This window comes from Platalea leucorodia (assembly GCF_965183815.1).
Source record: "Platalea leucorodia genome assembly, chromosome: 2".
Classification (NCBI taxonomy): domain Eukaryota; kingdom Metazoa; phylum Chordata; class Aves; order Pelecaniformes; family Threskiornithidae; genus Platalea; species Platalea leucorodia.
This window is the reverse complement of record NC_138824.1, coordinates 24,565,525-24,592,567: the sequence shown is the minus strand read 5'-3', so window position 1 is coordinate 24,592,567 and position 27,043 is coordinate 24,565,525. Positions and strand designations below refer to the sequence as shown.

At 38.4% G+C, this 27,043-nt stretch overlaps 1 protein-coding gene across 1 annotated transcript in view; it reads right to left on the bottom strand.

The window, feature by feature from the left end:
• Nucleotides 1–27,043, bottom strand: part of FRY (FRY microtubule binding protein) — a gene marked incomplete at its 5' end in the record, with an annotated part of 202,829 nt that overhangs the window by 105,058 nt on the left and 70,728 nt on the right. Inside the window, 9 exons of the mRNA XM_082304133.1 lie at nt 4,214–4,315; nt 6,889–6,987; nt 7,082–7,174; nt 9,718–9,886; nt 11,549–11,629; nt 11,748–11,827; nt 12,229–12,319; nt 14,281–14,420; nt 23,275–23,328. Coding sequence (XP_082160259.1) covers nt 4,214–4,315; nt 6,889–6,987; nt 7,082–7,174; nt 9,718–9,886; nt 11,549–11,629; nt 11,748–11,827; nt 12,229–12,319; nt 14,281–14,420; nt 23,275–23,328 — 909 coding nt within the window. The remainder of the gene's footprint in view (nt 1–4,213; nt 4,316–6,888; nt 6,988–7,081; nt 7,175–9,717; nt 9,887–11,548; nt 11,630–11,747; nt 11,828–12,228; nt 12,320–14,280; nt 14,421–23,274; nt 23,329–27,043) is intronic.

Sequence of the window (27,043 nt, the reverse complement as noted above, 5' to 3'; positions counted from 1 at the left end):
CACCTGATCTACCTCTCCTAGTATTACTTAAGTTGTCAAAAAACCCAAGTATCAAGTTAGTTAAATTAGATACATGTTACAATTAAAAATCTCTATTTGAAAAGCACCTCAATTTGACTCTGAAAAGAAAATCTCTTCTTCAGTTGACTCTGTCAGTTCAAAAGCTGTTGCCCTATGGTGGAGACCTGGTATGAAGAACACAGCATGTAAGTAAATGTACTGCACATATTCAAAAGTGAAAGGACAAAAATCTGTGGATGCTTAGTCTGGCCTAATTAACATGGCATCCGGGATCAGCTGGACTGAATTGGATTATCTGCCTGGATTGCTGTTTATTTTTGGAAACTTTTGAACTAGTACAAGATTGTCTTTGGGTCTCTTTGGTCATATGCAGTTTTCTGTTTCTGTGGCAGTTTTAAGGGCTTTCTGAGTAGGGTACAAGTATATGCAGTCCAATAAGATGGTCTCCCATGTGTTGGGCCATCCGCTGGGTTAAACTTTGAAGGAATCCAGTACACTTTGACCCAAGATAAGATTTGCCTGGCCCAACAGTACAAATCTCCACGGCAAAGAGCTGAATTTTTGTCTGCAGACAAATGCTGAGTCACAGATCAAAGACCGCGGTTTGATCAAAGAAACTGCAACCAATGACATCAATAATTCTTGAATGTGTATTGGTCTAGGTCCTGCAAAATGGAAGGAAGACAACCTGCTGATGACATGGGATCTGGCTCCAACTTCCAAAGTGGCATCTGTCACAAGCCTAGGAATAGGAACACTGTCCTTGGGTTGTAATTTCCATTTAACTCCTTGACAACACCTTTTATACGATAAAGCTTTATACGGAAAGGAAAACTGAAAATCCTTTTTGTTTATTACAGCAGCACACAATGGTTGTAGCACATGATTAGAATAAGTAATAAAAGGAATGACAAAGTTTACTTGGCCTATTAATCTTTGCAGGATTTAAAAATCATAATATTTGTTACAATCTATTTATTTAATAACTTGTTCGCATTCAATCCATTTTTCATCAGGTATCATCATGTCAGTCTTCGTAAATTTTAGTCCTAAGAATATGATTTCTTCAACAGGTGATGGAGTATGTTTATCAAAGTTTATTCTTGCCCCAAAGCTTTCAAGAAAACAGCAGACTGTGTCTAACTGAGTTAAGGTAACAACAGCTTGTATGGCAGAGGAGGAAGTCATCCCTATAAGCAAAAGTCCAAATATTCCAGCGACGAGATAGTTCAGCTGCGAGGGCAGTTGAGAAGACATGGAGGAGAAAAGGGCCGAGACCGATATCATTGGAGCTTTCTGAAAATAGTAGACCAGTTTTCCGTCAGAAACAGCAAGCTGCATAGCAGAAGCAGGATTGAGAGGAAGATGATAACAAGCCTGAGAAACATCCAGGGAAATCATGGACATGTCCACAGACAAGATCTGTGCAAGTGCATGGCGGTTGGGTGCCCAGTACTTTGGAAAGCACATAGCGCATCTCCAAAACTGAGAGAAAACTGGAAAACTGAGAGAATTCCACCACCAATTGAGCCTCTTTAGTATTTTGAAGATTTTTGTCAACGAGAAAAACCCAGGCAGTAATCCTATTAAGACAAGGAGCATTTGGCCTAATATATCTGACATCTTCTTCACTTTCCCAACAGGAGGTATTGGTACTGGATGTGGTTCTTTTACCACGGCTGGTAGTGCCCAACTCACGGTTGGTGCTGAAGCATTTGTCGAAGTCGATGTGGGCCTTTTGAACACAGGAGTACTCGGTGAGAGAGCTCTGCCAGGATCTGCTCTGTTTCTTGATTGATAAGTGCCCCTAGCTTTTATCCATTGTTGTTGCTCTTCTAGAAATGTCTTTTTCAACACCTCTGCCTCTTCTGTGATTGACAGAGGAGCAACTGGACTGCCAGGAGTGAGGCCCATTTTCTTTAATTCCTCCATTTCTGTTTTCCAATAATACGGTGTTAGGTCTGGCCCATTCAGGCCAAAGGGATATTGTGTTGGTACCCATGGATTCATTCCTGAGATAGGCATTGTTTGACCCATTCTTTGTAAAGTTCTACACCCTCAGCTCAAATTGTACTGGAGCTTCCCCCTTGTCCCATGCAGTTTGGAGACAAGGAACTGTTGCTCCCACTGAAAAACATTGCCTCTAAATGAAACACAGTGCTTTGACTCTCTCTTATATAGAATTCCTGCCATGAATAGTTTTTTGTAAATAAAGTTTAGTTAATGATAAATGTCCTATTTCAAAACCAGGATACTTATTAACTTCTACACCTCTTTCAACAGGATAGTATGAAATGTCCTCTGGCCAGAATTTGGCGGGGGTCAAATATTTCCATGTCCGGGCAGGAGTCCCCTTTATTAATTCAAGAGCAAAGTTTGTTTCCATAAGATCAAAGATCTGCCAGTTTATACTAAAATCAGAAATATGATTAGAATATAAACCTTTTAGCTTTCCCAGTGTATGCTTGACCTTAATGGTTTTGGGAAGGAGACTGTGCTCTATGGAGTGTGGAGGCTCTTGAGAAACCTGATCCATTATGTGGTTCATGAGAGCCCACACAAGATCGTGGAGTCCCATATACTGTCCTGGTGTGCACAACTCTCCTTCTAATGGAAGGATTTCTCCTTGTTGATCTAGCTCTTATTCCAGTTGTGTGAGTTTGGCTGGGGCTTTGAGGTGCCACTCTGACTGGTGAAGTGATTGTTTCAATGGTTGAGGCATCTCTTCCTCTGTACCGAGAAGGAGTGGCCAACCACGTTCTTAATTTAGCCACGTATTCAGCTACCTTACCTTCTCCCCAAACTAAAGATTGAATGTGCCACCACATTAATCTATGAGTCCTATGAATCAAAGTATACGTCAATGAATTATAGGTGACAAGGTGAATTCCAATTTGATTTTCAATTGGTAATGTAGGAGCAACTTTACTTATGTTTTCTCTAGTCATTTCAAATAATTTGTCAGGATCTCCCTAATTTTCAGGAAAATCTATATTTCCGACTGGCTCCTCAGAGAACTTACAGCTGTAGCCGCCTTTTCTAAAGCTTGTATAACCTCATAAAAATCCATAAAATGAGTTGCAATAACAACATGTTTATTTTCTGAATCTCTTTCTTTGCAAATAAGGTTCTAATACATCTTTAACAAAAGCAATTCAGGTGCAGGTGGAAAGAAATCTTCAGACAGACTATGAACATTTTGAAGAGCTATTCTAACAGTAGGATCCATATGAAGAGAGTCAACACAAATTGTTTCATTAAGACAGAGACAAAGTACAGCAAGAAAGCAACAGCAATAAATTCCCGTTGACAAGCTTGGGAATTCAACTTCTGGAGAACAGAGATTCCCTCCACAATTTGCCTATGAGCTGAGAAAGTGGTTGCATGTTCTACCTGTGCCATTTGCAGAAGCCTCCTAACCACTGGTTCAACAAGCAGCAGTTTGGAGGCCCTTCATTTGAGCTAACCACTTCACTGTGCTTCTTATATTGGCCTTTTCAGGTAGGCACAGGACCATCCTGTGGATCCTATGGATCCTATGGATCCACTTTCAGAGTGGAATGGGACATGAGCTATTGTGCAAGTAAAAGAAACATGGAGGAGCAGTAGTGATAACTAGCATGTGTGTCCTGAACAGTCTGTGCTGGCCAGGAACCACAGCGGATTGCAGTGGACAGTTAGTCTTAGACTTCAAAGATCTTACAAATGGTAAAGGAATAAGAAAAGGTACTTGGAGGAAACAGCTTAAAACAGTTTAGTTTTTTTTAATGCAACTTAACAGAGTGAAACAGGCAATGGAGTCAGTGTCCTTTAACTAGTTCCATTCTGATAAAGTAATAATAAGTCCTTTGTTTGAGAATGCCTTTGTGAAAAAAAGCAAGTTAATATTGGGTCAGTTTTGGTATGTCACTCGAGCTCACAACTTTCATCAATAATCTTACCTGTTTCACAGCTGTTTGACTCAGGCTTAGTTTGAGTTAGAGAAACAGCAGAAATTCAAACTAGGCACAAGAATACTTTTTTGTTATTGAAAAAAATCTGCACAGCTAAAGAATTTGTACTGTTGGGAATAAAATTATGTATGGCATCAGATGATAGCAATAATTCAGCACATTTACCTAAAACGGATTTGCAACAGATCAGTAGTACATGCTAAAGTTTTAATACAATATTAAAACCAGGAGATACTAACCTTGAGATTGGATAGGCAGTTGTTGAGGAAAATATGCCATCTGTTTAAAAAGAACTGCTTCTGACTGACGCAAAGCAGGCATGTTACCAAAGGGTACAAAGCCTAAACAGGAAACGGATGTCGATACTGTATTATTTGCATGTCTACACAACATAAAAGTAACTTAATAGAGCTACTGTAAACTTAAAGCTCTAACTAACTCCTCCATTTTGTGCAATACATGTTAGCCAGCATAAACACATTGTTAAGTAGTACAATTTAAAAGGAAACTTTCTCTAAAGCTGTTACAGATATGTTTTATGGACAAACTAAAAAGAACCAACGGTCTACTTATAGGAGTATAATAAATCCAAAGATGGGCCACAATTTTTACAGACTCACAGGGCTAATTTCTGTCAGTTAACTGAGAAATCATAGCATGGAAATAACTAAACTCTATTATAGTAACAACAGGACACACAGAGATTGTTGGGACTTGTGAATGCTCAGATGCTTATTACTCCTCAAATTCTTCAGTCACAATATTTACTGAGAGACGTCAAACACCCTAAAGAATTGTGTTAAAATACAGGCAATGCCTGGATCTGCTGGTAGTTACATCTTGTGAAGCGAAAAATAAAAAGAAGCAAGGCAGAACATAGAATTTCAAATACTGCAACCTGGTCTCTTTGTCAACACTTACTTTGACATTCATCTTGTAAATGTTACACTAAAAAAATAAGCTAAAATGCACCTATTAATTTTGAAACTGACTTTGCTATTTCAGCAAGACTTTTCTGTTTCAGTTGTCATGTTAATATACCCAATCAGGACCTTAAAGTTATTAGTCAAAAATAAGGTAACTTTATATTAAAGACCAATGATTCTCAACATTAACCCTAAAATTCTAACTTCAGTCACTGCTCAAAGTATAAATACACCATAAAGCCCAACTTCCGTTCCTGCAATATATAACATAAATTTCTATAGCTAGGTTAGACCTAGTTTCTTGAGAAAAGTGCAAATGTACACTAATTTTTATTTTTATTTTTATTTTTATAACCTTCATGTCCAAAATACATATGGGAGAGGATAACTGAAGTCTTCTCACTGAATTCTTTCTTATCATACTAACATTATGACTATAATAGTTGAGTACTTGACAGTATCACAGAGTTTAGTAACTCTAATCCCAAGAGTGTTACAACCCATCCTAAGGAAGAGCCCTAGGAGGGAAGATACAAATAATCTCCTGGAGTTTCCTAATTCTCTCCGTTCACTACCAAGAGAACCTCAATGACTAGCTCAGACAAGACACTTTTAGATAGAAAATGAGGCAAGATGAATGCCCCCATCCTGCCTGAACAGTGAGTGTACAGATTCACAAAACACTGATCTGGGAAAAGAAGGTCCTCTTTAGACTCTAAAGAGTGTGCTTTCTTCCTGGAAGCCTGAAAATGCGCACTGCAGCTATTTCTGCCAACTGTTTGCCTTTCCCCTCCTCCTCCTCCTCGCAATGTTTGTATTTCTAATCACACCCTCACAAGAATCTATTCTATTTTGTCACTTTTAACTATGTAGCTTCCAGTGTGGTATGTGTAGACAAGCAATCAAACACAAAGCCCCAGCTGTGCAATCCTTTCTCAAGCACGTAGTATTGACTTTGGCAAGTACGGCCACCGGTTTGGGGAAGTTCTATTTAGTGTAAAAACTGTACAGCAAAGTTCTTACCCTGCTGCAGTTTCAACAATGCTTTATTAACTCGCCAGAGTGGAATAGAGCCACACAAACACAAGCAGAGTGAAATGAGAAATCCATCCCAAGTTTCCCACTAATTCAAACCGGATCAGGACTGTGCTCCAGGGGATGCTCCGACTGCCCCCTGGGACTGCGCGGGGACTGGCGTAACGGTGGCGGAGAGCTCAAGCACACTCCTGCAGTCTTCCCAGCAGATTCACTAGCACTAGTGACCAGCATTTGCCGAGAGCGCTGGGAACAAGGGAGTCTTTTTGACTTTCCCATAGAACGAGGGAGGACGAACAACAACTTTCTTTACTTAAAAGGTCCAAGACTTCAAAACGGATTAACTAATGCTGCAGTGCTGACGTGCGCTGACCCAGTTGGAGAGACAGACTGCTTAAGGCGGCCAGCGTCAAACTGACTCAGATCTTCATTTAATTCAGATCAACTCATGCTTCCAAAAATACACTGCAGTGCCACTGTTCATCTCACAAGAAAAAAATGAAATAGAGAGCTGCACAGTAGCCAAGTTAGGGATTTAAAAGGGCATGTGTTATCCATTTTTTTGTTCCTACAATGTATTATTTAAGCCCCGTGAAAGAGTTGTTCCCACATGCCTCATTTGTTCTTGCTTGACAAGAAGTGAACTCTATTCTTTCTCCTCTCCTCCTAATGTTTACACATAACAAGCACGAGAAACCCTAACCGTTTAATAATCACAGACCCGAAAGCTGAAAACATCTGTTTGATTCAGACTGATTTTGATCATATTCTGAACAAAATAAATACAGTTATTTTCTGCAAACACAATAACCTTCCCTGCAAATAGAAATGTATTGGTTATAAAGCCTAATGAAGACAAAAGTTTTGCAACCAATTCTGGGAATTTCCCAAGAGTCTTGGTCAAAGACATTTCTGACAAAGAGTTTTAGCCTCTGCTTCTCAGGGTTACTAACCAATGAGTGCTTCTTCCGTGAGGAAAGTTCAAGTGTTGTATCATACAGGCTTTCAACAAAGTTCCTCAGACAGGGGACATTCACTTCATTTTTAACAGCCTGAAAAAAAATTTCATGTTAATAAAACAGTATTTCACAAGCTGTTTTATCTAATTTAAAGAAATTATGCAAACAACCTGAAAAATAAACTCACAGCAGCTACGGGGACAAGAATTTCAACAAACAGTCCTGCCAGTGCATGCTTGATATCTTTGTCTTTAACTTCAAGGAAATAATGTGCACATTCCTAAAACAAAACAAAACAAGAAACAATTGCGTATCAGCTGGAATAAAGACCTCTAAATGTTTGCTGAATGCACACGAAGTGTCAGTGACTATTTTTATCTTGCAAATCTCACTGAAAACATTTGTTTCTTAACTTCCAAGTCTGCATTTTGCAGCAAGCGCAAAGCAGGACATAAGTCAAGATCAAGGATCTGTTACTCTAACCATGAGAATCCACAAACTCTCCACTGATTCCAGCTGTGCCTGGTGGTGTTCTGGGGATGGAAAGGGAGTTGGATTCAGGGGCTGACCTCGTGCCTTCCCTGTGTATACCTTCAGGAGCAGGAGTAATAGCCCACATGCACTGCTTTACACAGTGCTCTGGGAGGCCAGAAAAGGATCGTACTTCTCTGGTAAGACACTCAAGGGAAGGAACAATCTTACTGTAAATATTTTGGATAAATTTCACTGCTAGGATCCATTGCAGATTAAGAGTCAATACAGAACCGTGCTATATGTGAGGGAAGAGACCTGTGGTGCAAACCACCACAACTTCCAGCCTGCAACTGGGGACTGAGAGAGAAAGTTAAAATGTACTTTTGTCCTGAATGTGCAGCAAGCTACTATCCACACAGCTGTGCTGCTCAGGAAGCGAGGGAGGGGAGATAAGCATCCACCCACTCTTGTGTTTCTGTACAACTTCTCTGTGTTTCTGTACAGCTTCTCTGAGGACGACAAATCATGTTGCTCCAGTTACTCTTTCCTCTTTGGGTCCAAGGCCCAAACAGTCACTGACATTACAAGGATATTCCCCACTGACCCTTCTTCCTGCACATGCGTGCAGAGTAGTTTACAGTTTAGACCATGCATATTTTTTCCTGGCTGCAGTCAGGACTCTACACCACATGGCTTCAGTCACTCCGTCTATTTCTGCTACACAGCCGAGGCCCCTATGCAAAGACAGTAGCCTTCCTGGGCTGCTTCTGCACTCCGTGGTGGAAGACAGGCTTTTCTGGAGCTCACTCCTGAGATTAGCTCACCCTTTGAAAGTGTCTCTCTCTACTAGAGCAGAGGTGGTGTGACAAGAGCTTGTAGCTGAGCATGTAGTTTGTGTGTGACAAGAGCTTGCAGCTTGTAGCATGTAGATACTCAAATTAACAGACGAACCGCCCACAGAATCGAACTGTATTTCACCAAACCGAGCAAAGCTGGTTTTCCTACATACACAGTGCTTCTTATGATGCATTGTAGTATATAGAAGAATTAATTTGGTGCTGAGATACTGTAGTCATGAGCAAGGTAGAGATCATTTGCATCCAAATTTTGAGTCTACTATACAGGAGCTTTACCACTGATTTCAATACCAGTGAATACTGGATCCCAGCAGTGCTGTGCCATAAAGCTGTGTCACAAAGTCATTCACTCATATTAGTCATGTGCACTGAACACACGCTACTTTGATATCTTGACAGGTCTGAATAACTTACTTACATTAAGTCAACACATGTATTCATATAATGAACCGTAAGGTAAGAAGAAAAATGAGCTGTTTCTGTGTTGTTAAATATGTTTTAAATGTGTTGCTAAGTGTGGTTTAAAACACGTTGCAAAATTGAAATAGAACGTCATTCTTGCTCAGGACTTAGAGAAATTGCTCTGTGTGTCTGTACGCGCGTGTATTTGTACTCCAATGTCAAATCCTTACTTGCGGGCATCTAACATTGATTTTTTTACTCCATTGACACTGTTAATAAGCTGATCTTTACATGGAGGTTTACATAAGCATGTATTTTACTGGATAACTGGCTACAAACCATGTAGCCATGAGAGTGATCCCAAGAAAAAACTGGAATAAAAAGGTTACGCTAAATAAACCTGCTGATGGAACAGAACCCATTGTATATTACCAACAAGAAATGTGGCCTTTTAAAAATGTTTAAACATGAAAGATTTTCTTTCCTTTTAAAAAATGATGTAATCTGTTAATTTAAAGCATTCATGATAGTCAAACTATGCTCTGTACTAGTGGCTCTCAAACTGGGTGGGTACAGAATGCACCCTACAGGTAGGGGGGTGAAGGTGTGGTGGAAGGAGATAACACATCCAAGGGAAATTCTATCCAGCTTTTGCCTCAATTCTTTGTCCCTTCCTCTGTGTTTTTCTCTATCAGAAGTTCCTCTCCTCTCTGGCAACTATGTCAAGGGTAGAAGATTCACTTTGGAGGCAGTGAGCAGCTAGGGAGGCATAGCTAGGCAGGGACACAGGGCAAGGAACAGCTGTGGGATGGCAGGGTGGAAAGTCTGCGGTCTACAGAACCAAAACTCTTTTTGTTGGAGGATGACATGTAGGGACTAGGGGTATAAAGCTGATGGAAAGTTGGTATGGAACAATACACTCCGGAGACTGGAGACCGGAGCACTGAGGTTCAGAACAAATAGAAAGTAGTTTCATATACATTTATGTGCAAAGGACATGCGAAAAATCTCCTGGACTATTAAAGGAAAGATTAAGGGGAGCCCATTCTAAAAGGTCTGGGAACCACAGTTATATACGTAGGAATTTTACCTGCATAAACTGAAGAGAAGCTTCAAAGTCCTCCACAGGATACATCTTAATGCGAAAGAATTTCATTCCCATTATAAGACTGATAATGCTTTGAACTACATATGGGCTTTGTTCTTTATGCCGTAACTCTTTTAACTCCGCCATGAATTTCTTCTTTACAGCAGGAAATCTAGGAATTCACATTGGTTAGTTACAAAAAAGTATAGATTCATATTTGAAATGTATTGTAAGGTATATAAATGGGGAAAAACCTGAAGAAGATTCGACCTCGGTTGTAAATTACCATTTCAGTCAGTATGTGAAGAGATTTCTTTTTATTTGGTTTTCTTTCACTTCTGATAAACTCAGAAAAGAAAACAAAGTGTACAGACTGATCTTAGTCCCTTTGGATAACCACACCTTTCCGATTATTTTCTTACCACGCCCCTCTTTTACATAAGAGCTAACAATATCATTAGAATAACCACTTCATGTGTTTTGCAAAAATCCAAGATGAAAGACAGTTTTCTTGCAAGTACATGCAATATTTTCTAAAGAAAATGCTTAAATGATAACCATGAAAATATTCAGATAGGCTATTCCTTCCTTCAGTTTTTTTCTAATAGCCATTACAGTAACACTTAAGCATTAACTACAACAATTTGGGATGGGGTGGTCTGTGACCATTTCTGATCTTCCCCATGAGCCTACTGGAGGTATCTTTTGAGACACACTGTCCATAAAAAAATGTATAAGAAGATCATCCAACAGGTCTCCTGTCCTTTTTGAGACAAAATGAAAAGAATGTCATTTTCATGGGCAGATGTAGCACGTTAACAACCTGTTGTTATCGCCTCTGATAGGGAACACAGGAGAGTTGAAAAAAAGAGGTTGGCAGGAAGAAGCCCTTCAGTGGTAGTAACATCTTAGCAAGGCCTTTCAGAATTGGAGGAGAAAAACAGTATTTATGGAGAACAGGTATGTTTTGTCTTTGACAGTAAACTTGAAACTTCAAATCCAGATGTCACTTCCCCTTTTGCCTTTGACCCAGCCAATTTAGAAGCCCAGGTAAGGCCTTAGCTGAAGTCTGTAAAAGTCATATGATCTCCAGGAACTCCAACTGGTTTGCCTACATCAAGCTAAAAAAAAAAAGTTTGGTTAAGTTGATTGGTCATGTAGAGCAGACTCGGTCTCAGCAACACCAAGAAGTCAATAGACAGAGATCACCGACATGGATCTATCTTGGGGCAGTAAATTTCACCATTCTGCTTAGTCTGTGTGATAAGTGTATGATGAGATGTTATACTGGCTACATGAGATTCTGAATCTGTCTGCTTCCAGGCTCAAAATTTAAGACAGGACACAACAAAGTGTCTTCTGTCTTTACTGTGCCATCTGCATTAAGAAGTGCAGGATGAAGGATTCAGAAGCAGTTGCATTAAGTTCTAAACTGAAACAACTGCAGAGAAACTTTAAAATGTTGCTATGTTGGAGTATAGCCATTTTTTGGTTTCCCCAGCTAGAGAAAAAATAGCATCTAGAAAAAAGATTAATTAAAATAGCTTCTTCAGCCCTTTGGGCTTTCCACAGACGTCATCACTGAGATGATACAAGAAAAATAATGCTGCTGTAGTCTATTTGAATTTATTCAGTATCACTGGACTAGATGCAGAAAGCCTGTGATTCCCTAGAGTTCTATGCTCTAGAACACCTGGAAGAACAGAGGGCCAGTGAGCTGAAATGATTTATTCCTACACTATCTTTTAAGAAAGTGAGAAAATCACAGTATTCATATGCTAAGCAAGTAAAACTTCTCAGATTTCCATTATGTATGGTATTCAATTTTACTTACTTTGCTTGAGCTAGAACACCTATTACTTCTGCATACAAATCTGCAACAATGTGCATATTTCCAGTGTTAGGACCAAGGTACCTAGCAAGAGACAAGAAAGAATTCTTGGCTGAGAAAGCATCATGCTTAAACCACTACAATTAAAAAAATGCAGCAAATAATTTTTTTCATAGAATTTTTGTGTGAAAAAGAGCCTTACCCTTCTTTGTATTTAAAGTGCTTGAAAGCCAAGTTAATAACATCATGTACCAAACTGTCTATTACAGGATGAAGTGGAATCTGAAAACACAAAGTAAAACATAACCCATACACATATATTACACTTCAAGCCGCATACCTTAGTGCTTGTATTACTCCTGGGTATCTTCCCTACACAAACACGGTATCAGCTGACATAGCATCTAGCTAACAAAACAGCTGAAATGAGCCAGCCATTTACAGTTTATTTAGTATTGAAGAGAAATACTTTAGCTCCAAAGACTTGGCAAAGCAAAGTCTCTATGAGCACAGAATACGTTGTATTCTACAGATGCAAGAAAGGCAGCAATAAACAAGCATGCAGGATGTATCTCATGTTTTTATTAGACTCTTAAAGATGGAAATAGGAAGAATTCTAAAATTAGGTTGTATTCATAATTTCAACCATTTATTAGTTAATGAATAATTTAAGAACTCCATACCTGTTTCAAAACTTCTATTAATACTAAAGAAAAAATAAAATCAATAGCCAGATCTCTTCTCTCCATTAAATAATCCCTCTGCTGTTCATCACTGCAAAATCAAAACAGGAAACACAATATTTAGGAGATGAGTCATAATTCATATTATATGCCTTCCTCAATTACACAGATAACAAGGTATTGTGTTCTACTTTTCAAACTGCAGTCCAGCATTTCAGAAGGTAATGCACTGATATCCTCTTAAAATCTGGGAGAAATAGACCAAATCTAACTTGTTACTTTCACCTACTTTCAAATGTTTAAATGTCAGTCTCCCTTTCCTCCCTCTTTTCTTCCAGTTTAAGATCAATACAAAACTTTCTCAAGAAAAAAAACAAAACAAAAACAAGGAGACTTTTGGATTCTATATTCTAACAAATGGATTTCATTTCAATTTCTTTGCTGATGGCACCATTTAGACAGTTTTCAATTACACTTTGAAGACAAACATAATAAATTATTTTGTGCTATCAAATTCATATTTAGACTTGTGACAGATTTTGAAAAATGCCTTAGAAGTACCAATGGAGATTTCATAACCAAACTACATTCTCTTTTTAAAACTGTTCCAGTGTTATTTTTTTAACTTTGGCATCACTTGTCAAACGTTCAAATGCATTCCTTGTGCAGAACAACACAGAGGAATAAATGTCTGAGGTGAGTAGCCTGCAATACAAATACAAAAAATAACCACTTAGATCACCTGATCACAGTTTCAAAGTGTACTGAAAAGATAACATGAAATATACATTATTTTTAAAAAAATAAATGTTAAAGGGACAGTCCATTTGAAGCAGTTACTACTGATTTCAGTGAAGTTTTTGTTTGCATAAATTCAGCACAATTCTTATAAACATTAAGGACTTTCGTGATTTCAACTGTACTTATGTGTTTATAATAAAAAATGCATTTAAGAGTTCTGCTTGATCAGTGATGAAATAATTTGCATTTTGGTTTTATTGGTTTCACATTAACTGGAGAAAGGACTGGTTATATATTCTTTCTGTAACACTATCAATTGACAGCGTGGCCTTGGTTCACTGCTAAGCTGACTTTCAACTAGATTTTGGGTGGAGTTCCTGAAGACATCTATTTATGGGCAGGTAGTCCCATAACAAGTTGAGAGAAAGAGGCACTTCAAGGCAAGGATTCATCTCATGCAAAAGCAGACATCTAATTGATGAATCATGCCTTCATATTGCCTACTTCCACTCACATAAAGAGTCTGGAAGAGTTCAGGTTCCTGTCTACCTTGATATTCTAAAACTAGCTCCTACCCCTTCGTTCCAGCAACTATTGCCTTCAGTAGTTACTGGATCATACTGTAATCCTAATGTGAAGAACTGCCGATGCATTTCCAAACACCAGGTCTGCCAGCACTGATTTTCCTGCTGCTTCAAAGTGTGTATATGTAGTACCAAAGTATTTAGAGAAACTGTAAGTTGAAGAATATACCTGTACCAAACTGACAGACCTCGATATAAATCAAGACCAATCTGTTGCCTTATCACTGAGGATCTACTGATATCATAAGAGATCAATATATTTGTTTCAGGGCCTTTATTTTTGTTCGCTTGTTTGTTTTAAGAACTAAGTCAATGTTGCTAAAGCTCTTTGACTGATTCACAATTTTTTGGATTGAGGATAGGTGTATGTGAAATTTCTATGACTAAGCAGAATGCTGTACAAAACAAATCCTTCCAAGTGTCACAGAATTATTGCCTGCTCACATGAGTAAAGAAGACAGACACAGTTTATACAAACCAACATTTAAATGACATTACAGCTTCCAAAACAGCAGTAAGAAAGAGTGTTTGAACTATGAGGAGCATAATTTTAAAGACACAATTACTCCAGCCATCTACAAGCTGAGAAAAGAATTCCAGGAACAAGCAGAAAAAGATGACAACAACTTTCAAACAACTGTAATGTCACAAAAGCTGATGGGCAAAATGTAATATATTTTACCTTAGAATCTGTCAATACTCTATGTATGCATATTCAAAATCATACCTTTTGGATTTAGTACTTGTTCTTGGTCTGTACTCATGAGATTCATCTTCTATGCCATTCTGTCTTTTATACCAATCAAACAAAGTGCGCAGGATAGAGGGCAGACAATATTCTGAAAGTGAGCTCATTGAGCTTATTACCTATGGGGAAAATGCAACAAATCAACAAATCAACTGGTGTTCAAGTTTCTCCTCCTCCTTAAAAAAAAAGTACTAATTCAATGGTTAGGCATGTTCTTTCTTGTTTTCATCTCATTTTCGAGATCCATGGTACAAGCAGTGATTTAATATTCTGCATTTCCTGTTGAAACATAAGCAGAAATACAATAATGGGCTGTATGTCAACAGTGTCTTTCCACTGATGATACTAAAATGCATTAAAATTGTGTATCACATCCTACAACACACCAGAAAATGAACTAGTTCTTCAAGGGGCTTATTTTTATTTGTTACACAATGTTGATTTGAGTTTGAGCACATCATAAGGAAAGAAAAAGTGATGAACCAGAGGTACTGTCTCATGGGTTGTATCTGACTGCTGGATGCCTCTTGTGAAGCTCAGAATGTACTAACAAACCCCACAAGCTCCACAATAATCTTAACCTACTAAACGTGCCAATGCGTCCATCTTACTATTAGGCTGATGCACACGATAATTTAGATTTCTCTTTTATATATAGGAAAATATTTACAGTTTCACGTGTGTTTGAGTGCACAAATAAGTAAAACATAGTTTAAACTTATTCCTTAAAAGTTCCTGATTAAACAGCCCAAATAGCATACTGGAAAAGAAGATTACTGCTCACTCAGTATAAAGTTTGTCACCAACTGCAGAAATGTTACCAAACATGTTACTACTGAACTATGACTTAAACTTCCTATTACAGGAAACCATAAAGCTGCAAAACGTGAAAAGATCAAAAGCTAGGGTGAAAAAAAACCCCATTAATATACAAGAGGATTATATATGTATTGCGACTGAATGTTCACAGGTACAGCATTTGTGTATATTCTAAGAAAACAGAAAACAACTATTTAAAATAGGAATAAATTACTGATCTGGAGATTTGTGATCACCTCAAGATCATGCAGGGCTTGATCCTACAAAGTGCTAAGTAGCAGGAGCAAAGTGCTGAAGTATGTACTTCACATCAAGTACACTGCCTATGTCATTAACTGTCAGGTTTATCCACCTGCTTAAACTTAAACCAGCACGTTTCAGTGCTTGGGGAATAACAACAGTAGAGTTTAATATCTTGTATAAGACCAAGCTTGTGTGAAGTCTGTGACTAAGACAAGAGCAAAACTGGGAGACCGAGCACCTTACATACAATTCCCAAATGTTACTAAAGCCTTAAATGACAACTTTTGTGGATGACAGTTAATTTAGATCAAAGCTCTGATCTCTTTTGCAGCTTTTCAGGCTCAGAATTTAACTAATTCACAGTGATGTTGTGGTCTAAAGTTAATGAGACACTTTGAGGATAACATATTATTGTTTTGACGGGATTCAGGTGTTATGGCCAAAAATTAAACATAGAGCATTAGAAAGCTATAACAACTGCCCCTGTAAAAATAAAAGTTTCTATAAAAGTACTATTTTAGGAAAGCTTTCAATCCAGTGTTTCCAATATGTTTTATTACCTGAAATATGAAACAAGTTGCTGTGGAAGATGGCATGAAGGCACTGCTTGCAGCAGTGACAACAGGCCTTTCATGAAGAATTACTACAGCAGCCCAGGCTCAATTATACCAAAGCCTTCAAGCGAAAGACTTCAGTCAGATAAATACTTAGAAGACGTGAATCACCTAGTGTCAGTGCAAACTATTCACTACCAACTCAGGGCGCTTAGACATTTCAATTGCTTCACTGTTGTTTCCCAAAAGTTTTTCTGAAGCTGGCTTAACACCAGTTGTTAAATATGAGATGCAGTGAAAAAGGGTTTGGTGGGGAAGGCTAGAAGAGACTTAAATAACTTTTAAGAGATCACAGTATTTAACTGTAAGTGAAAAGTTGTTTCAATCAGGTCTTACTGCACGTTCACCAACATATGTATCAATGCTGCTCTCTAAATCCCAGCTTTCACTCGCCACAAAAAGTCAAAGTGATTCCTGTTAAATCTTCTCAAGCCATACTTTCTCTGCTGAATTTAGTGTGTGTCTTTAGTAGGGATAAAAGGTCAATATAGCTTTTTTTTTAATCTTTCTGTCATTGCACTTTTAAGACAGGAAGGAAGGGTGGACTGGGCAAAGACCTGGCTCTCAGGGAACAGGAAGGGAGGGAAGTCTAGCCAGCGCGTTGGTTACTCAACCCTTTCATTTACTGGAAGTAAGTCCAGGAGTGAGATGAATTCTAGCTCTGTGCTGCTCCTGAAAGGGAGTGCACAGATGTACAAATATGTCCTTGTTGGACAAATGATCATGTTCTTCCATCATAAATGAACTACCTACTGTATAGCTTAAGGATAAGAAAGCTGCACAAGTAGGGAGCTGTTTAAAACTTGTGTTCACAGAACATTAAATATACTTTATGTAAATGCTTAATATTTATTTTGGACTAATACGTAAGAGTAAATTTAATGAAATTCTGCCCAGATAGTTTGCTACAATTTATACACTTTCATAAAAGTCTTGCTATATTGTCAAAATACAGATATAAAAAATGTTTCCACTAACAGCAGATAGATGCTGATTATTTTTATTTCACATATGAATTTCTATGTGCTTTAACAGCAAATATATTCAAAACTGCATTCAATTTCCAACAATATCAGTAACTTCTTGGCTCTGCATTTTTTTCATGTACCACATATGTCAGTATGTACGTTAAATGTGTATTTTATTGCCATTTTAATAATGCAGAATTGCAGTACTTCATTTTTGCAGAGTGTTGGTTTATTTTTTGTAAATCTATTATTTGCACAGTGTCTGCATATTCTGTCTTCAAATTGTTGTGTAGATTCCAAATAATGGACATTAGGAGTGAGATTTTACAGTTTCTATCAATGCTACTGAAAGCAGAATTTGATAAACATTGTCTTAGCTATATTTAGGATACCCATAGCCATGCAATAATGTCTTCCCTTCATTCAGCGTTTTTTCCACTTCATGCATGTCTATAACAAAGCCCCATAACTACAAACAATACAGATTCAAGGAAAATAACAGCTGCAATGAAATCCTTGCTCCTTGAACAGCAAAACTCTCCAGGACCACATTAAGATCGGGATTTCACATGCAACATATGAAATTAAGGAGATAAAGTCAACAATTCTTATTCCAAACACTCTAGATTGGGGCAGGGGGAAGGTGGAAAGACAAACTGCACTAAGCTCTAATCAAACCAGCTACATGCTCTAATTCTGTTAGACCGTTTGAGACAAAAACCTTTTTTTCTGCTAATGATAGATTTCTAATTGAAAACTCTGTAAAATGAAACATTAGGAGCAAGTAGTGCAGCTGTGTTTGTGTAGATCTCCTTTCATTCACATCTCTGTTCTAAGCATTTTTTCGGATGGTGCTATGAAGTTAAATGTCCCTGGGAACTGTTAAAACCGGTAACTACTAAGTTGGACTCCCTAGTTTTCATTTACGGCCTTGGTTTTGTGAGTAAAGAAACAGGATTTTTTTATACCACGATTTTGTAGATGGGTAATTTCACCTAGCTTGCTTATACATTAGCAATGTTTATAGCTATTTTACTGCCGGGATAACAGTTTACATGAAAACCCATTTATTTCTAGCATTCAGCAAGTTCAGTTCTGAACGTGTTACCTTTAATTTTGCCTTCAGATTTACTTCCTTACACACTGCTTCAACCCAAACCTCTGATCAGGAGTCAATGGTTGTTCTACGACCCCCCCACCATCACTTCTTACACTTCCTCTACCATGTGCCCTTCTGCTGGAGAAGACGGACAATGCATAAAACACAGGGAAAGGGAAAACACGAAAGGGGCCAACTGCAGTGCTACTGCAATGATGATGACACCATTATTTCCTTACTACCTCTAACAAATATAATATTGGATGGAAATAACTATCAGCATGCCATTTACCACATTTAGGCTGTTATGAAAAAGGGACACTTAATCATTAGTGTGTTGCTTAGCATCTTATTATTTATATTTGTATTTTCCACATTTTTTATTATTACATTTTTATTTTCCTTTTTTAACCTTGACCTATTTTTTGTTTCCATCTCCTAAAAGTATATAAAACACTAAATGTGTTTGCTTTCCAATCTAGTTTTTGCTTTCTCCAAACTAGTGCACTTCTAAGGAGAGAGTAGTATAACAAAAATGAGCACAAATTTTTGTGCAGTTTATGCTGAAACTCTTGCAACAGGCGCCTCATATAGACAGTTTCATATGAAAACCGAGTCTTGCTGTTAAGTTTTCACCTTCACGGCCAAAACATTACATTCATTTTGTATTTTCATATGGAAAAATGTCTGCAGGTTGGTCCAAGATTACACAGTGCCCTTTTTCTGCCTCCAGTGTTGCCAGTTCGTAGTACATTTATATACCGTGGTAAGAACAGAAGATACTTTAGTAAGGGCTGAGAAAAGACTAATAAAAATGTTTCCTTGGGTGAGGATAAGCCTCTTGGATAATTATGGGTTTTTTCACCCTAGCTTTTGATCTTTTCATGTACTGCAACTTTATGGTTTCCTGTAATAGGAAGTTTAAGTCATAGTTCAGTAGTACCATGTTTAATAACATTTCTGTAATTGGGGACACAAAGCATGCTAATGCTGGAGCAGTAACGCTCTTTGCCAATAGGCAACTAGAGTTGTCTAATCAAGAACTTTTAAAACATGATTTCAAATATACTATAAAGATATTTAAAACCATATGTAAAAACTATATTGTTTCCTATATGTATTTTCTTTATATGCATGCACACCTAAAGAGGAAAATACAGTCAGTGTAAGAAATCTAGTTTGTTAGGCTAATGGTGAGACATTCGGCAAGTCAGGATAAGTAAGATTACTTCATCCATTGCTCAAGACACTGTTATGAGTTTGAGGAGGGTGATGCAGCTGGCAGCCAGACAGAGCCCACAGGACAGTACTGTCTGCCTAACAGGAGGCACTGACACTACACCCACATGGAGAGAAACAGCTCTGCCTCTGCACAGTCCGGTCCTTAGACGCTGGATCCACCACCACCACCATTTAGCATTCCTAAAGTGGTGTTTGAGAATGGGCAGGAAAAAATGCTCGCTCTCAGGGAGCCAGAGATAAAGCTGTTTAGGGGAAGTAAGCAATGCTTTCAGAATAATTTCAAATGGTTTGGGGGTTTCAGTGTTAAGCTTGATGCTGATTACTCTGGGTAGCTAAAATTCCATTCTGCTCATTGTAACTTAGTGCAAAGGGGGGTTTTTGGCTGTTTTTTTCCACCTCTGAAGCCAACTTACAAAACACAGATTTTAAATCAGGTCATGCCTTACTTTTGCTGCTTTTTCATTTATAATTAGAAGATGCAGCTCAGGTATTTTAAAGTGACCAGTGACCTGGTCACTTCAGCATCACCTATCAATTTCACAGAATCATAGAATCATAGAATCATTAAGGTTGGAAAAGACCCTTAAGATCATCGAGTCCAACTGTTAACCTAACACTGCCAAGTCCATCACTAAACCATGTCCTCAAGCACCACATCTATCTGTTCTTTAAATACCTCCAGGGATGGAGACTCAACCACTTCCCCGGGCAGCCTGGTCCAGTGCCTGACTACCCTTTCAGTGAAGAAGTTTTTCCTAATATCTAACCTAAACCTCCCCTGGCGCAGCTTGAGGCCGTTTCCTTTTGTCCTATCGCTTGTTACTTGGGAGAAGAGACTGACCCCCACCTCGCTACAACCTCCTTTCAGGGAGTTGTAGAGAGCAATAAGGTCTCCCCTCAGCCTCCTCTTCTCCAGACTAAACAACCTCAGCTCCCTCAGCCGCTCCTCATAAGACTTGTGCTCTAGACCCTAAATTATCTAGAGATAATTTTGATAAAGTCAAAAAAAGAAAATTAGGTTCTTTTGAGAGTGTGCCATTTTTGATGTCTTAAAATTGAAAGTCAAAATTATTAGACACGCCTTGAAAATACTTGTTCAAGGGGACTCTCCCTCTTTTCCACCTTCATTTCTGGAGTAAAAATGTCAGGAGTGTTATGTGTGGCCTTTCCTGTTTTTGCTAGATGACTTTATGTGTTCCAGGAATAAATACCAAAGCTTTCCACACCTTACCTGGAAGGGAGAAGTAAGGGATTATCAACCTGGTCTTCCTTCATCCCATAGTCTCTTTAAATATTTGAGATATAACTTGAAAAATAAAACTTAAATGGTTTCACTTAAAAGCACATGCCCTCTTGGATTTTAGTATCATGAAGAATCATGATCTTCACAGTTTTCCAGGTAGACCACACTTTCATTTTAATATCAGCAAAATTATCCATATTTTCATGACAACTTTATAATACTGACATGTTATCATTTGCAAAACAGCTTTATAATACTGAGATGTACTGACCTAATCTACCGCGTGAAACATGCCAAGTAAAGAAAGACTTTTTGCTCTGTTTTCCTGTCTCGTCTCTACCTGAGTTCTATCAAATCTCTACTGTGTATTACAATTTTTTGAATGAAAATCTAACTACAATCTAGCCAAACTAAAATGATTTCAGTAAGTATGAACCATGTTCCTGAAAACAGGCTCATCAGCCAGGTACATGTCAGGTCCCATCTCCCAGTCACAGGTGTACATCAATCCCAGGAACACTAGAACATCTCAAAATGATTGTGCTGTTCAAGCAGAAAACAATGTGAAACCTGAAAAGGGAAACATTCCCAGCAACTCAAGCTGAGGCAGACAGATAGTCTGAAAATTTCAGTCTGAATAGTTTGTTTGGAAAACTTCAAGGAACTGAAAACAAGGTTTTCTGACAGGACATCTAAGGCAATCTCAGCTCTATACTTCTCTATCAACTCTACGCACAGGTAGGACGCCAGATATGCCGTTAGAGATATACACAAATGTTGTGTATAACAAAATTTGCCTTTGTTTTTTGTCTGCATCTGTTCCCCCCCCCCCCCCCCCCAGCATTCAGTGTAAATTGCTACAGTAGGAAATATATAGTTGCTTCACTCTAGGAAGCATTCGCTGTTCTCATTAATTGATCTGTCTACTTACCAATAACTAGGAGAAGCATAAGTCTTCCAATGCTTCCTTGTAAAGAGCCACCATTTGCTTAACCATGAATATTTAATCAAATCACAGCCACCCATTATGTGTTTGTTTAATACACTGCAGAAGCAGTATCACAAGGTTTGCATATGGGTGGCTTAATTTGTTTTTCTTCCCATTTATTTGTGACACTCTTCCCACAGGAAGGAAAAAAAAAAAAAAAAAAAATATATAAAATCAAGGTCAGAATACCACAAAAAATTTCATTAGGCAGCTAGGGAGTACTCACAAAGTAGCCTCCTTTAACCTACAGTGGTTGGCTCCCCTGCGGGGTCTCCCTGTGGTCAGCGAGGCAGACAGGCAGCTCCCCAGTGCAACGCAGAAGTCCTGCCGTTCGCCTCCTGCTCTGAACAGCCCTCCGAGCTGGCTACCTCTCCCCAAAAAGCAGCTACAGAACAACCTAGAGAGCATCACTTTGTCAAGCTAAAATTATGAGGTGAGCCTTTGTGAACGCCAGTGGGGTCTCACAAGGCATCTTTGCTTCTGGTGCAACGTATCTCATGTCCCAGAAAACAATAAATGTGTTAAATTAATTTGAGGTTCTGAAGTTCCACCCATACCTATCTCTCGTTGTGAAGTTAAGCTAATCAATATGGTGCCTGCAGCTTAAGGCATTAGCCAGAGCTGCTTTCAGAGTTGTTGCTGTTGCTGCTGCTGCTTCTGTGTCTTTCTGTCCTGTGTTTCTGGAACTGCTGGCAGCACAGTGGTGCAGGCAACCATGGAATCAGCAGCAATGGTGACAGCAATGGCAGCTGAGGCAGGAACGGTGGAGCAGCAAATAACGTTGTTGCTTATGATTGATACACCTTGAGTTTATCCCTCCTCTTTGTTGGGAGTGAGTTTTGTGAATTTTGGCATCCTTTATGCAACTTAAACTCTTTAGCACCTACCTGTCTTTATTTCAAAATAGGTTGCTTAGGTAGGATTTTTTCTAGATGCTTTTTTTTTTTAAGAAACAAACTGCTGACAAAAATGAATTCTCTTATAACATCATTAAAAAGTGTGTATATTGCTGTTGGCTTTATTTTCATACTTGTCCCATGTCCCTTACATAATCAATTCATTAATCTAATGCCAGATATAAATTTCATTTTATTAATTACAATTTTAATGTATTATTAAATGAAATCTAATTCATGATATAACTTCTATTTTAATTTTTAATTCTTTTTCCCTGCAAGCCATTTTTCTCTAATTATTATTTACTTTGTCATATATAGGCATTTATCCTGACAACTGAATTTATGCTTAATTTTAGATACAACAGGTTAGCTCAGCCTATGTGAAGTGCAGCATACACATAAGTCATGTTGGGTCACAGCTACTGAGACAAAATAGACTGATGAGACTGACGGCAATTACAATGATTCTAAAGGCCCTCATACTAACCATAAGAGAAAGCCCATGCAAGAAAGACTGGGGGCCATGCGTCTGTTTCCAAAAACAGATATTCTGAAAAGATACAAAGTTTGCTTCGAAACCTCCATCACGGGAAAGAGACAGGAAATAATACATGTGCCTAATACACTGTAAAAAGCAAGAAGTTCCACGGCAAAAAAATACTGAGCTTGAAAACAGTGGAAAAATCCTCCTAATTTAAAACCAAGAATGGTTAGGCAAAGCACTTATCATTCTATTAAAGTAAACTGAGAGATACTGCTTTTGCAGTATTCAATGATAGTATAATGACACTAGACCGCCTTCCAAGTATTTGTTTTACAGTCTGAGGAATGGAAATAATATAATTTCAAGTGTCTTACTTGATCAAATTGGGGGTCTTCTCCTCGTTGCAGAGATTTGGTCAGTGGTTTCTCCTAAAAGAAAATATATTAAATATGCATCACTTAAGAGCAATACTATGATGTCTTCTATCAACTCTACTATTATTTTTCTGTTAGATTTTTACTCACATAACTTGTCTCCTGACCAGTTTCATGCTGGAGATACTGTTTGTTTCACATGCAAAGGAGACCTCTGCATACATATGACATAATACTGACAGAGTGTCTTCAGGGTCTTTAGTGTTTTTCCAAGAAAGAAAAGGATTAACCATTTGTTACATCTGAGTTACTTGGTGCTCACACTGATGATAAATTCTTTCAAAATCCTAAAAAGCACCTGATATTTCCTCTAATACATAACCAAGGAGCTCTATTTAGCTACATGATGTACTTTCTTGTTAGAATACTACCAGGCAATACAAACATGACCATAGATACAGTGCATCATCCAGCCCATACTGAAGGAAAGGTGATTTTAGAAGAATCAAATACCATAGAGTTCAGTTTTAAGGAAGACAATTATAGGAAAAAAGGCTGTATTACTCAAAAAAAAAAAAAAAAAAAAAAAAAAAAAAAAAAAAAGGCATTTTTGGAATAGAAGCAAACTTTCAGGACATGTTCTCAGACTACCTGGGAAGGCCAAGGAGAACTGCCCAACTCAGAAAGAGTCCCCACATGTGACCTTCCATTCACCTTTATGGCTTTTTTGCCAAGCAGGCTCAATTACTGAGGCATGCAGAAATACATAGTCCGGTATTCTAGATATATGCAACAGTATACAAAACATGAATCTCCTAAACCACAATGAAAATAAACAATACATGAAGGCAGATGACAGTCTGAAAAACATGTCACCATCACAATTCTGCACTGAATTGTACTACTGTTGCTGGTGTCTGAAATGTGCCAGCGCCTTATTCTTCTGTAAATCATGCATCTTTCTTCTCCTACAGCTGCAAGATCGGGGCTCTCCCACCAGCTCAGCATGAGATTTTCTGTTCAGCTTTCAGCAAACTACTACACTCATCAGCATCTGTTAATGCATCAGGCAAAATACCATCACTGCCAGGGGATGTGAGATGCAAAACAAAGAAATCTGTAAAGCTGCTGAGATAATGGAATAGAAAGACTTGAGGTGGTCCAAAGATTTCTATTATTTAATATTTCTCTCTGGAGAAAATATTGTCCAGTATAATCTGCTGACTGACTTTGAAATTAATTATGCTAATCCACTTGTAATGCCAGCTGGCAAGGGGGTTGGCTGCAGGGTGACTGCAGTATCCCCTGACTACCTACCAAATAGAAAAATCAACAAAATGTTTTCTACTGAGTCACTGATTTAACTAGGACAGTCATCAATATTTTTCACTGTTATCTCTAATGTCTACAGTGACTCCTCCAGGTTACATTAAGGGCACAACAACTATTCATTAGAACTTTATGACAGATTATTGGTAATGAACAGACACAGTAAAATCTTGTAGCCCAGAAACAGACACATGATACCACTCCACCCACAGTCCTCCTCCTCAGTCACTAACTCGGTGCTACCCTACCTATTTGTGTCTCATGGGAGGACAATACTTCTTTTGTCTATTGCCGCACACTGCAGCAGATAGATAATCTTTCAAAAGTAGTGTTCAATTTATTTAAAAGATTCTTAAGTTTTCATGGGAACTGGACAAATCAATGTCCTGAGAATTAGTGCAGGTTAGGAAAAAAAAAACAAACCACCACACAATTTTTTTTTTTATTGCATTTCTGATTCTGTTACAGAAGGCTTGTGTAACCACAGAGATATTTCTTAAGGTCTGTTTCAATAACAAGGGCTTTGGCATCCAGGAGCTTTGTGTTCCAGGGCCTGATACTGCAACACTTGGCTTCCAGAGTAGTATCTAAAATCCTACAGAAATGCACTCAGTGTTTCAGGCAGAAACGAGGTGTGGGATTCTTCATTACATGCTTATCTGTAAGGTGGACACAGCTAAATGAGACTAAACGTGCCCTGGGAACCCAGGTCTGGAACTGCAATCCTGAAAATGTTCTAATCACCTGTTGCCTATCTCTGGAAGCACACACCCCTCACAAATACTTCAGTTTCTGATGATTACGTTGCCCAGGGACTGTGTTTCTCAGTTAGTGAAGATCCCTCCATTTTGGCAAGGCCATACAACTCATCTCTTGCACTCTTACAGGCAACTAGACCAGGGCTTCCCAAACCATGGTACATTCACCTAAAGAAATCGTTCACAGGCCATGCAACGGACTTGCTCGCAGCAGAAGGCAGCCCTGGGATGGAGATCAGCCAAGGACACCTAGAAAAAGCCAGGAAGGCTTCTGCTGCCTTAACTTCTCAATGTCTCCAGTCTAGAGCTTTAACTGACACTTTTTTCCTCCCTTCATCCCATCCTGCACTTACTGCTGTTCTTGCTGCTTCCCTTCTCCTCCCGCTCTTGCCAGGCAGCAGCTGCTGCTGCAGCTGTCTCTGCCTCTTCTTCATCCCCCTGTTGGGGTTGCTGCTGTTTCTGCTTTTTCCTCAACTCTTTCGAAGTACGGCGCTGCCACTGACTCTGCCTGCAGCGACTGCAGCGACTGCAGCGACGGCTCAGCCCGGCTGGACCCAAGCTGAGCCTGTGAAGCCAAGTGTCTCTGCACATGCCCCCATTCTGGGAGCGGGGTGCCCACCTCAGAGCAACTCATTGTACCCTTGCAGTGAGTGGCAACAACCACAGAAAATTATATTTGGGGCTTGCAGATTTGAGAAAACTCAAAGTAGAAGTTATTACTATTTACTTTATCGCTAATGATGAGTACTGAATAGATACTGAACTGAATAAAATGAAGGGCCAGATACAAATAAGTTTTTTCGTGTCTGAGTGCTCCTAAAATATAAAAGGATAATTGCTTGCATGGTAAGTGTAACAAGTGACCATGTCAGTAAGACGCTGCTGAGTAAATTCAAAGACAGCTCAACTACATGCAGGTGCTTCAAGTGTCCTTTGAAAACGGCATTTTTTCGTTATGCAATAGATAATTTCTTCTCATCTACTATAAACAACTTGCCTATTCTATAGTACTTAGTTCTAATATCCTTACAAATCTTACCATTTCATTTTATGCAGTACTTTCAACACCTTTGCTATGGCAGCTACTATATAAAATTTATTTATACTCCTGGTAGACATTTTCATTACATACCAAAGGTTCAGGACTGGCAAAGACAAGGTTAAAGTGTATAATAAAGTGAAATTGCCTCTGAGTAATAGATTCCATAGCAGTCTATTTACCTTGGAGATACACTTATTTAGAAGTTTTTAAAAAAATCTTAAAAATGCTTTCCAGTCTCAAGGCACTATTTTATTTTTATTTATTTTCTTGCCCACCCAATTCAGAAATGGTAAAGAGGCCCTTTTATATTACGAGTTGACTCCGTTTGAGTCTCTGTAGCTATAATACATTCTACAGAAATGTCTTCCAAATCTTGGATGAATAGGTAGGCTGAATTTGGAGCCAAAGCCTACAACCACAAAATATGAATAAAGAAAGTTTTGATTAATCTGAAAGAGCCCATAGTTTTCTGGGCTATAAAAAACATCAGAAAATTTCAGAAGAATGGACTCTCAATAATAACATTTCCATTTTTAATCACTAAGTTAAACATCCTTATTTCTTGTTTAAAGTGCTGCCTTCAATTGTATACTCTGTATTTGTTCACACTGGAAACTCCCATGATATGAATACACATTAG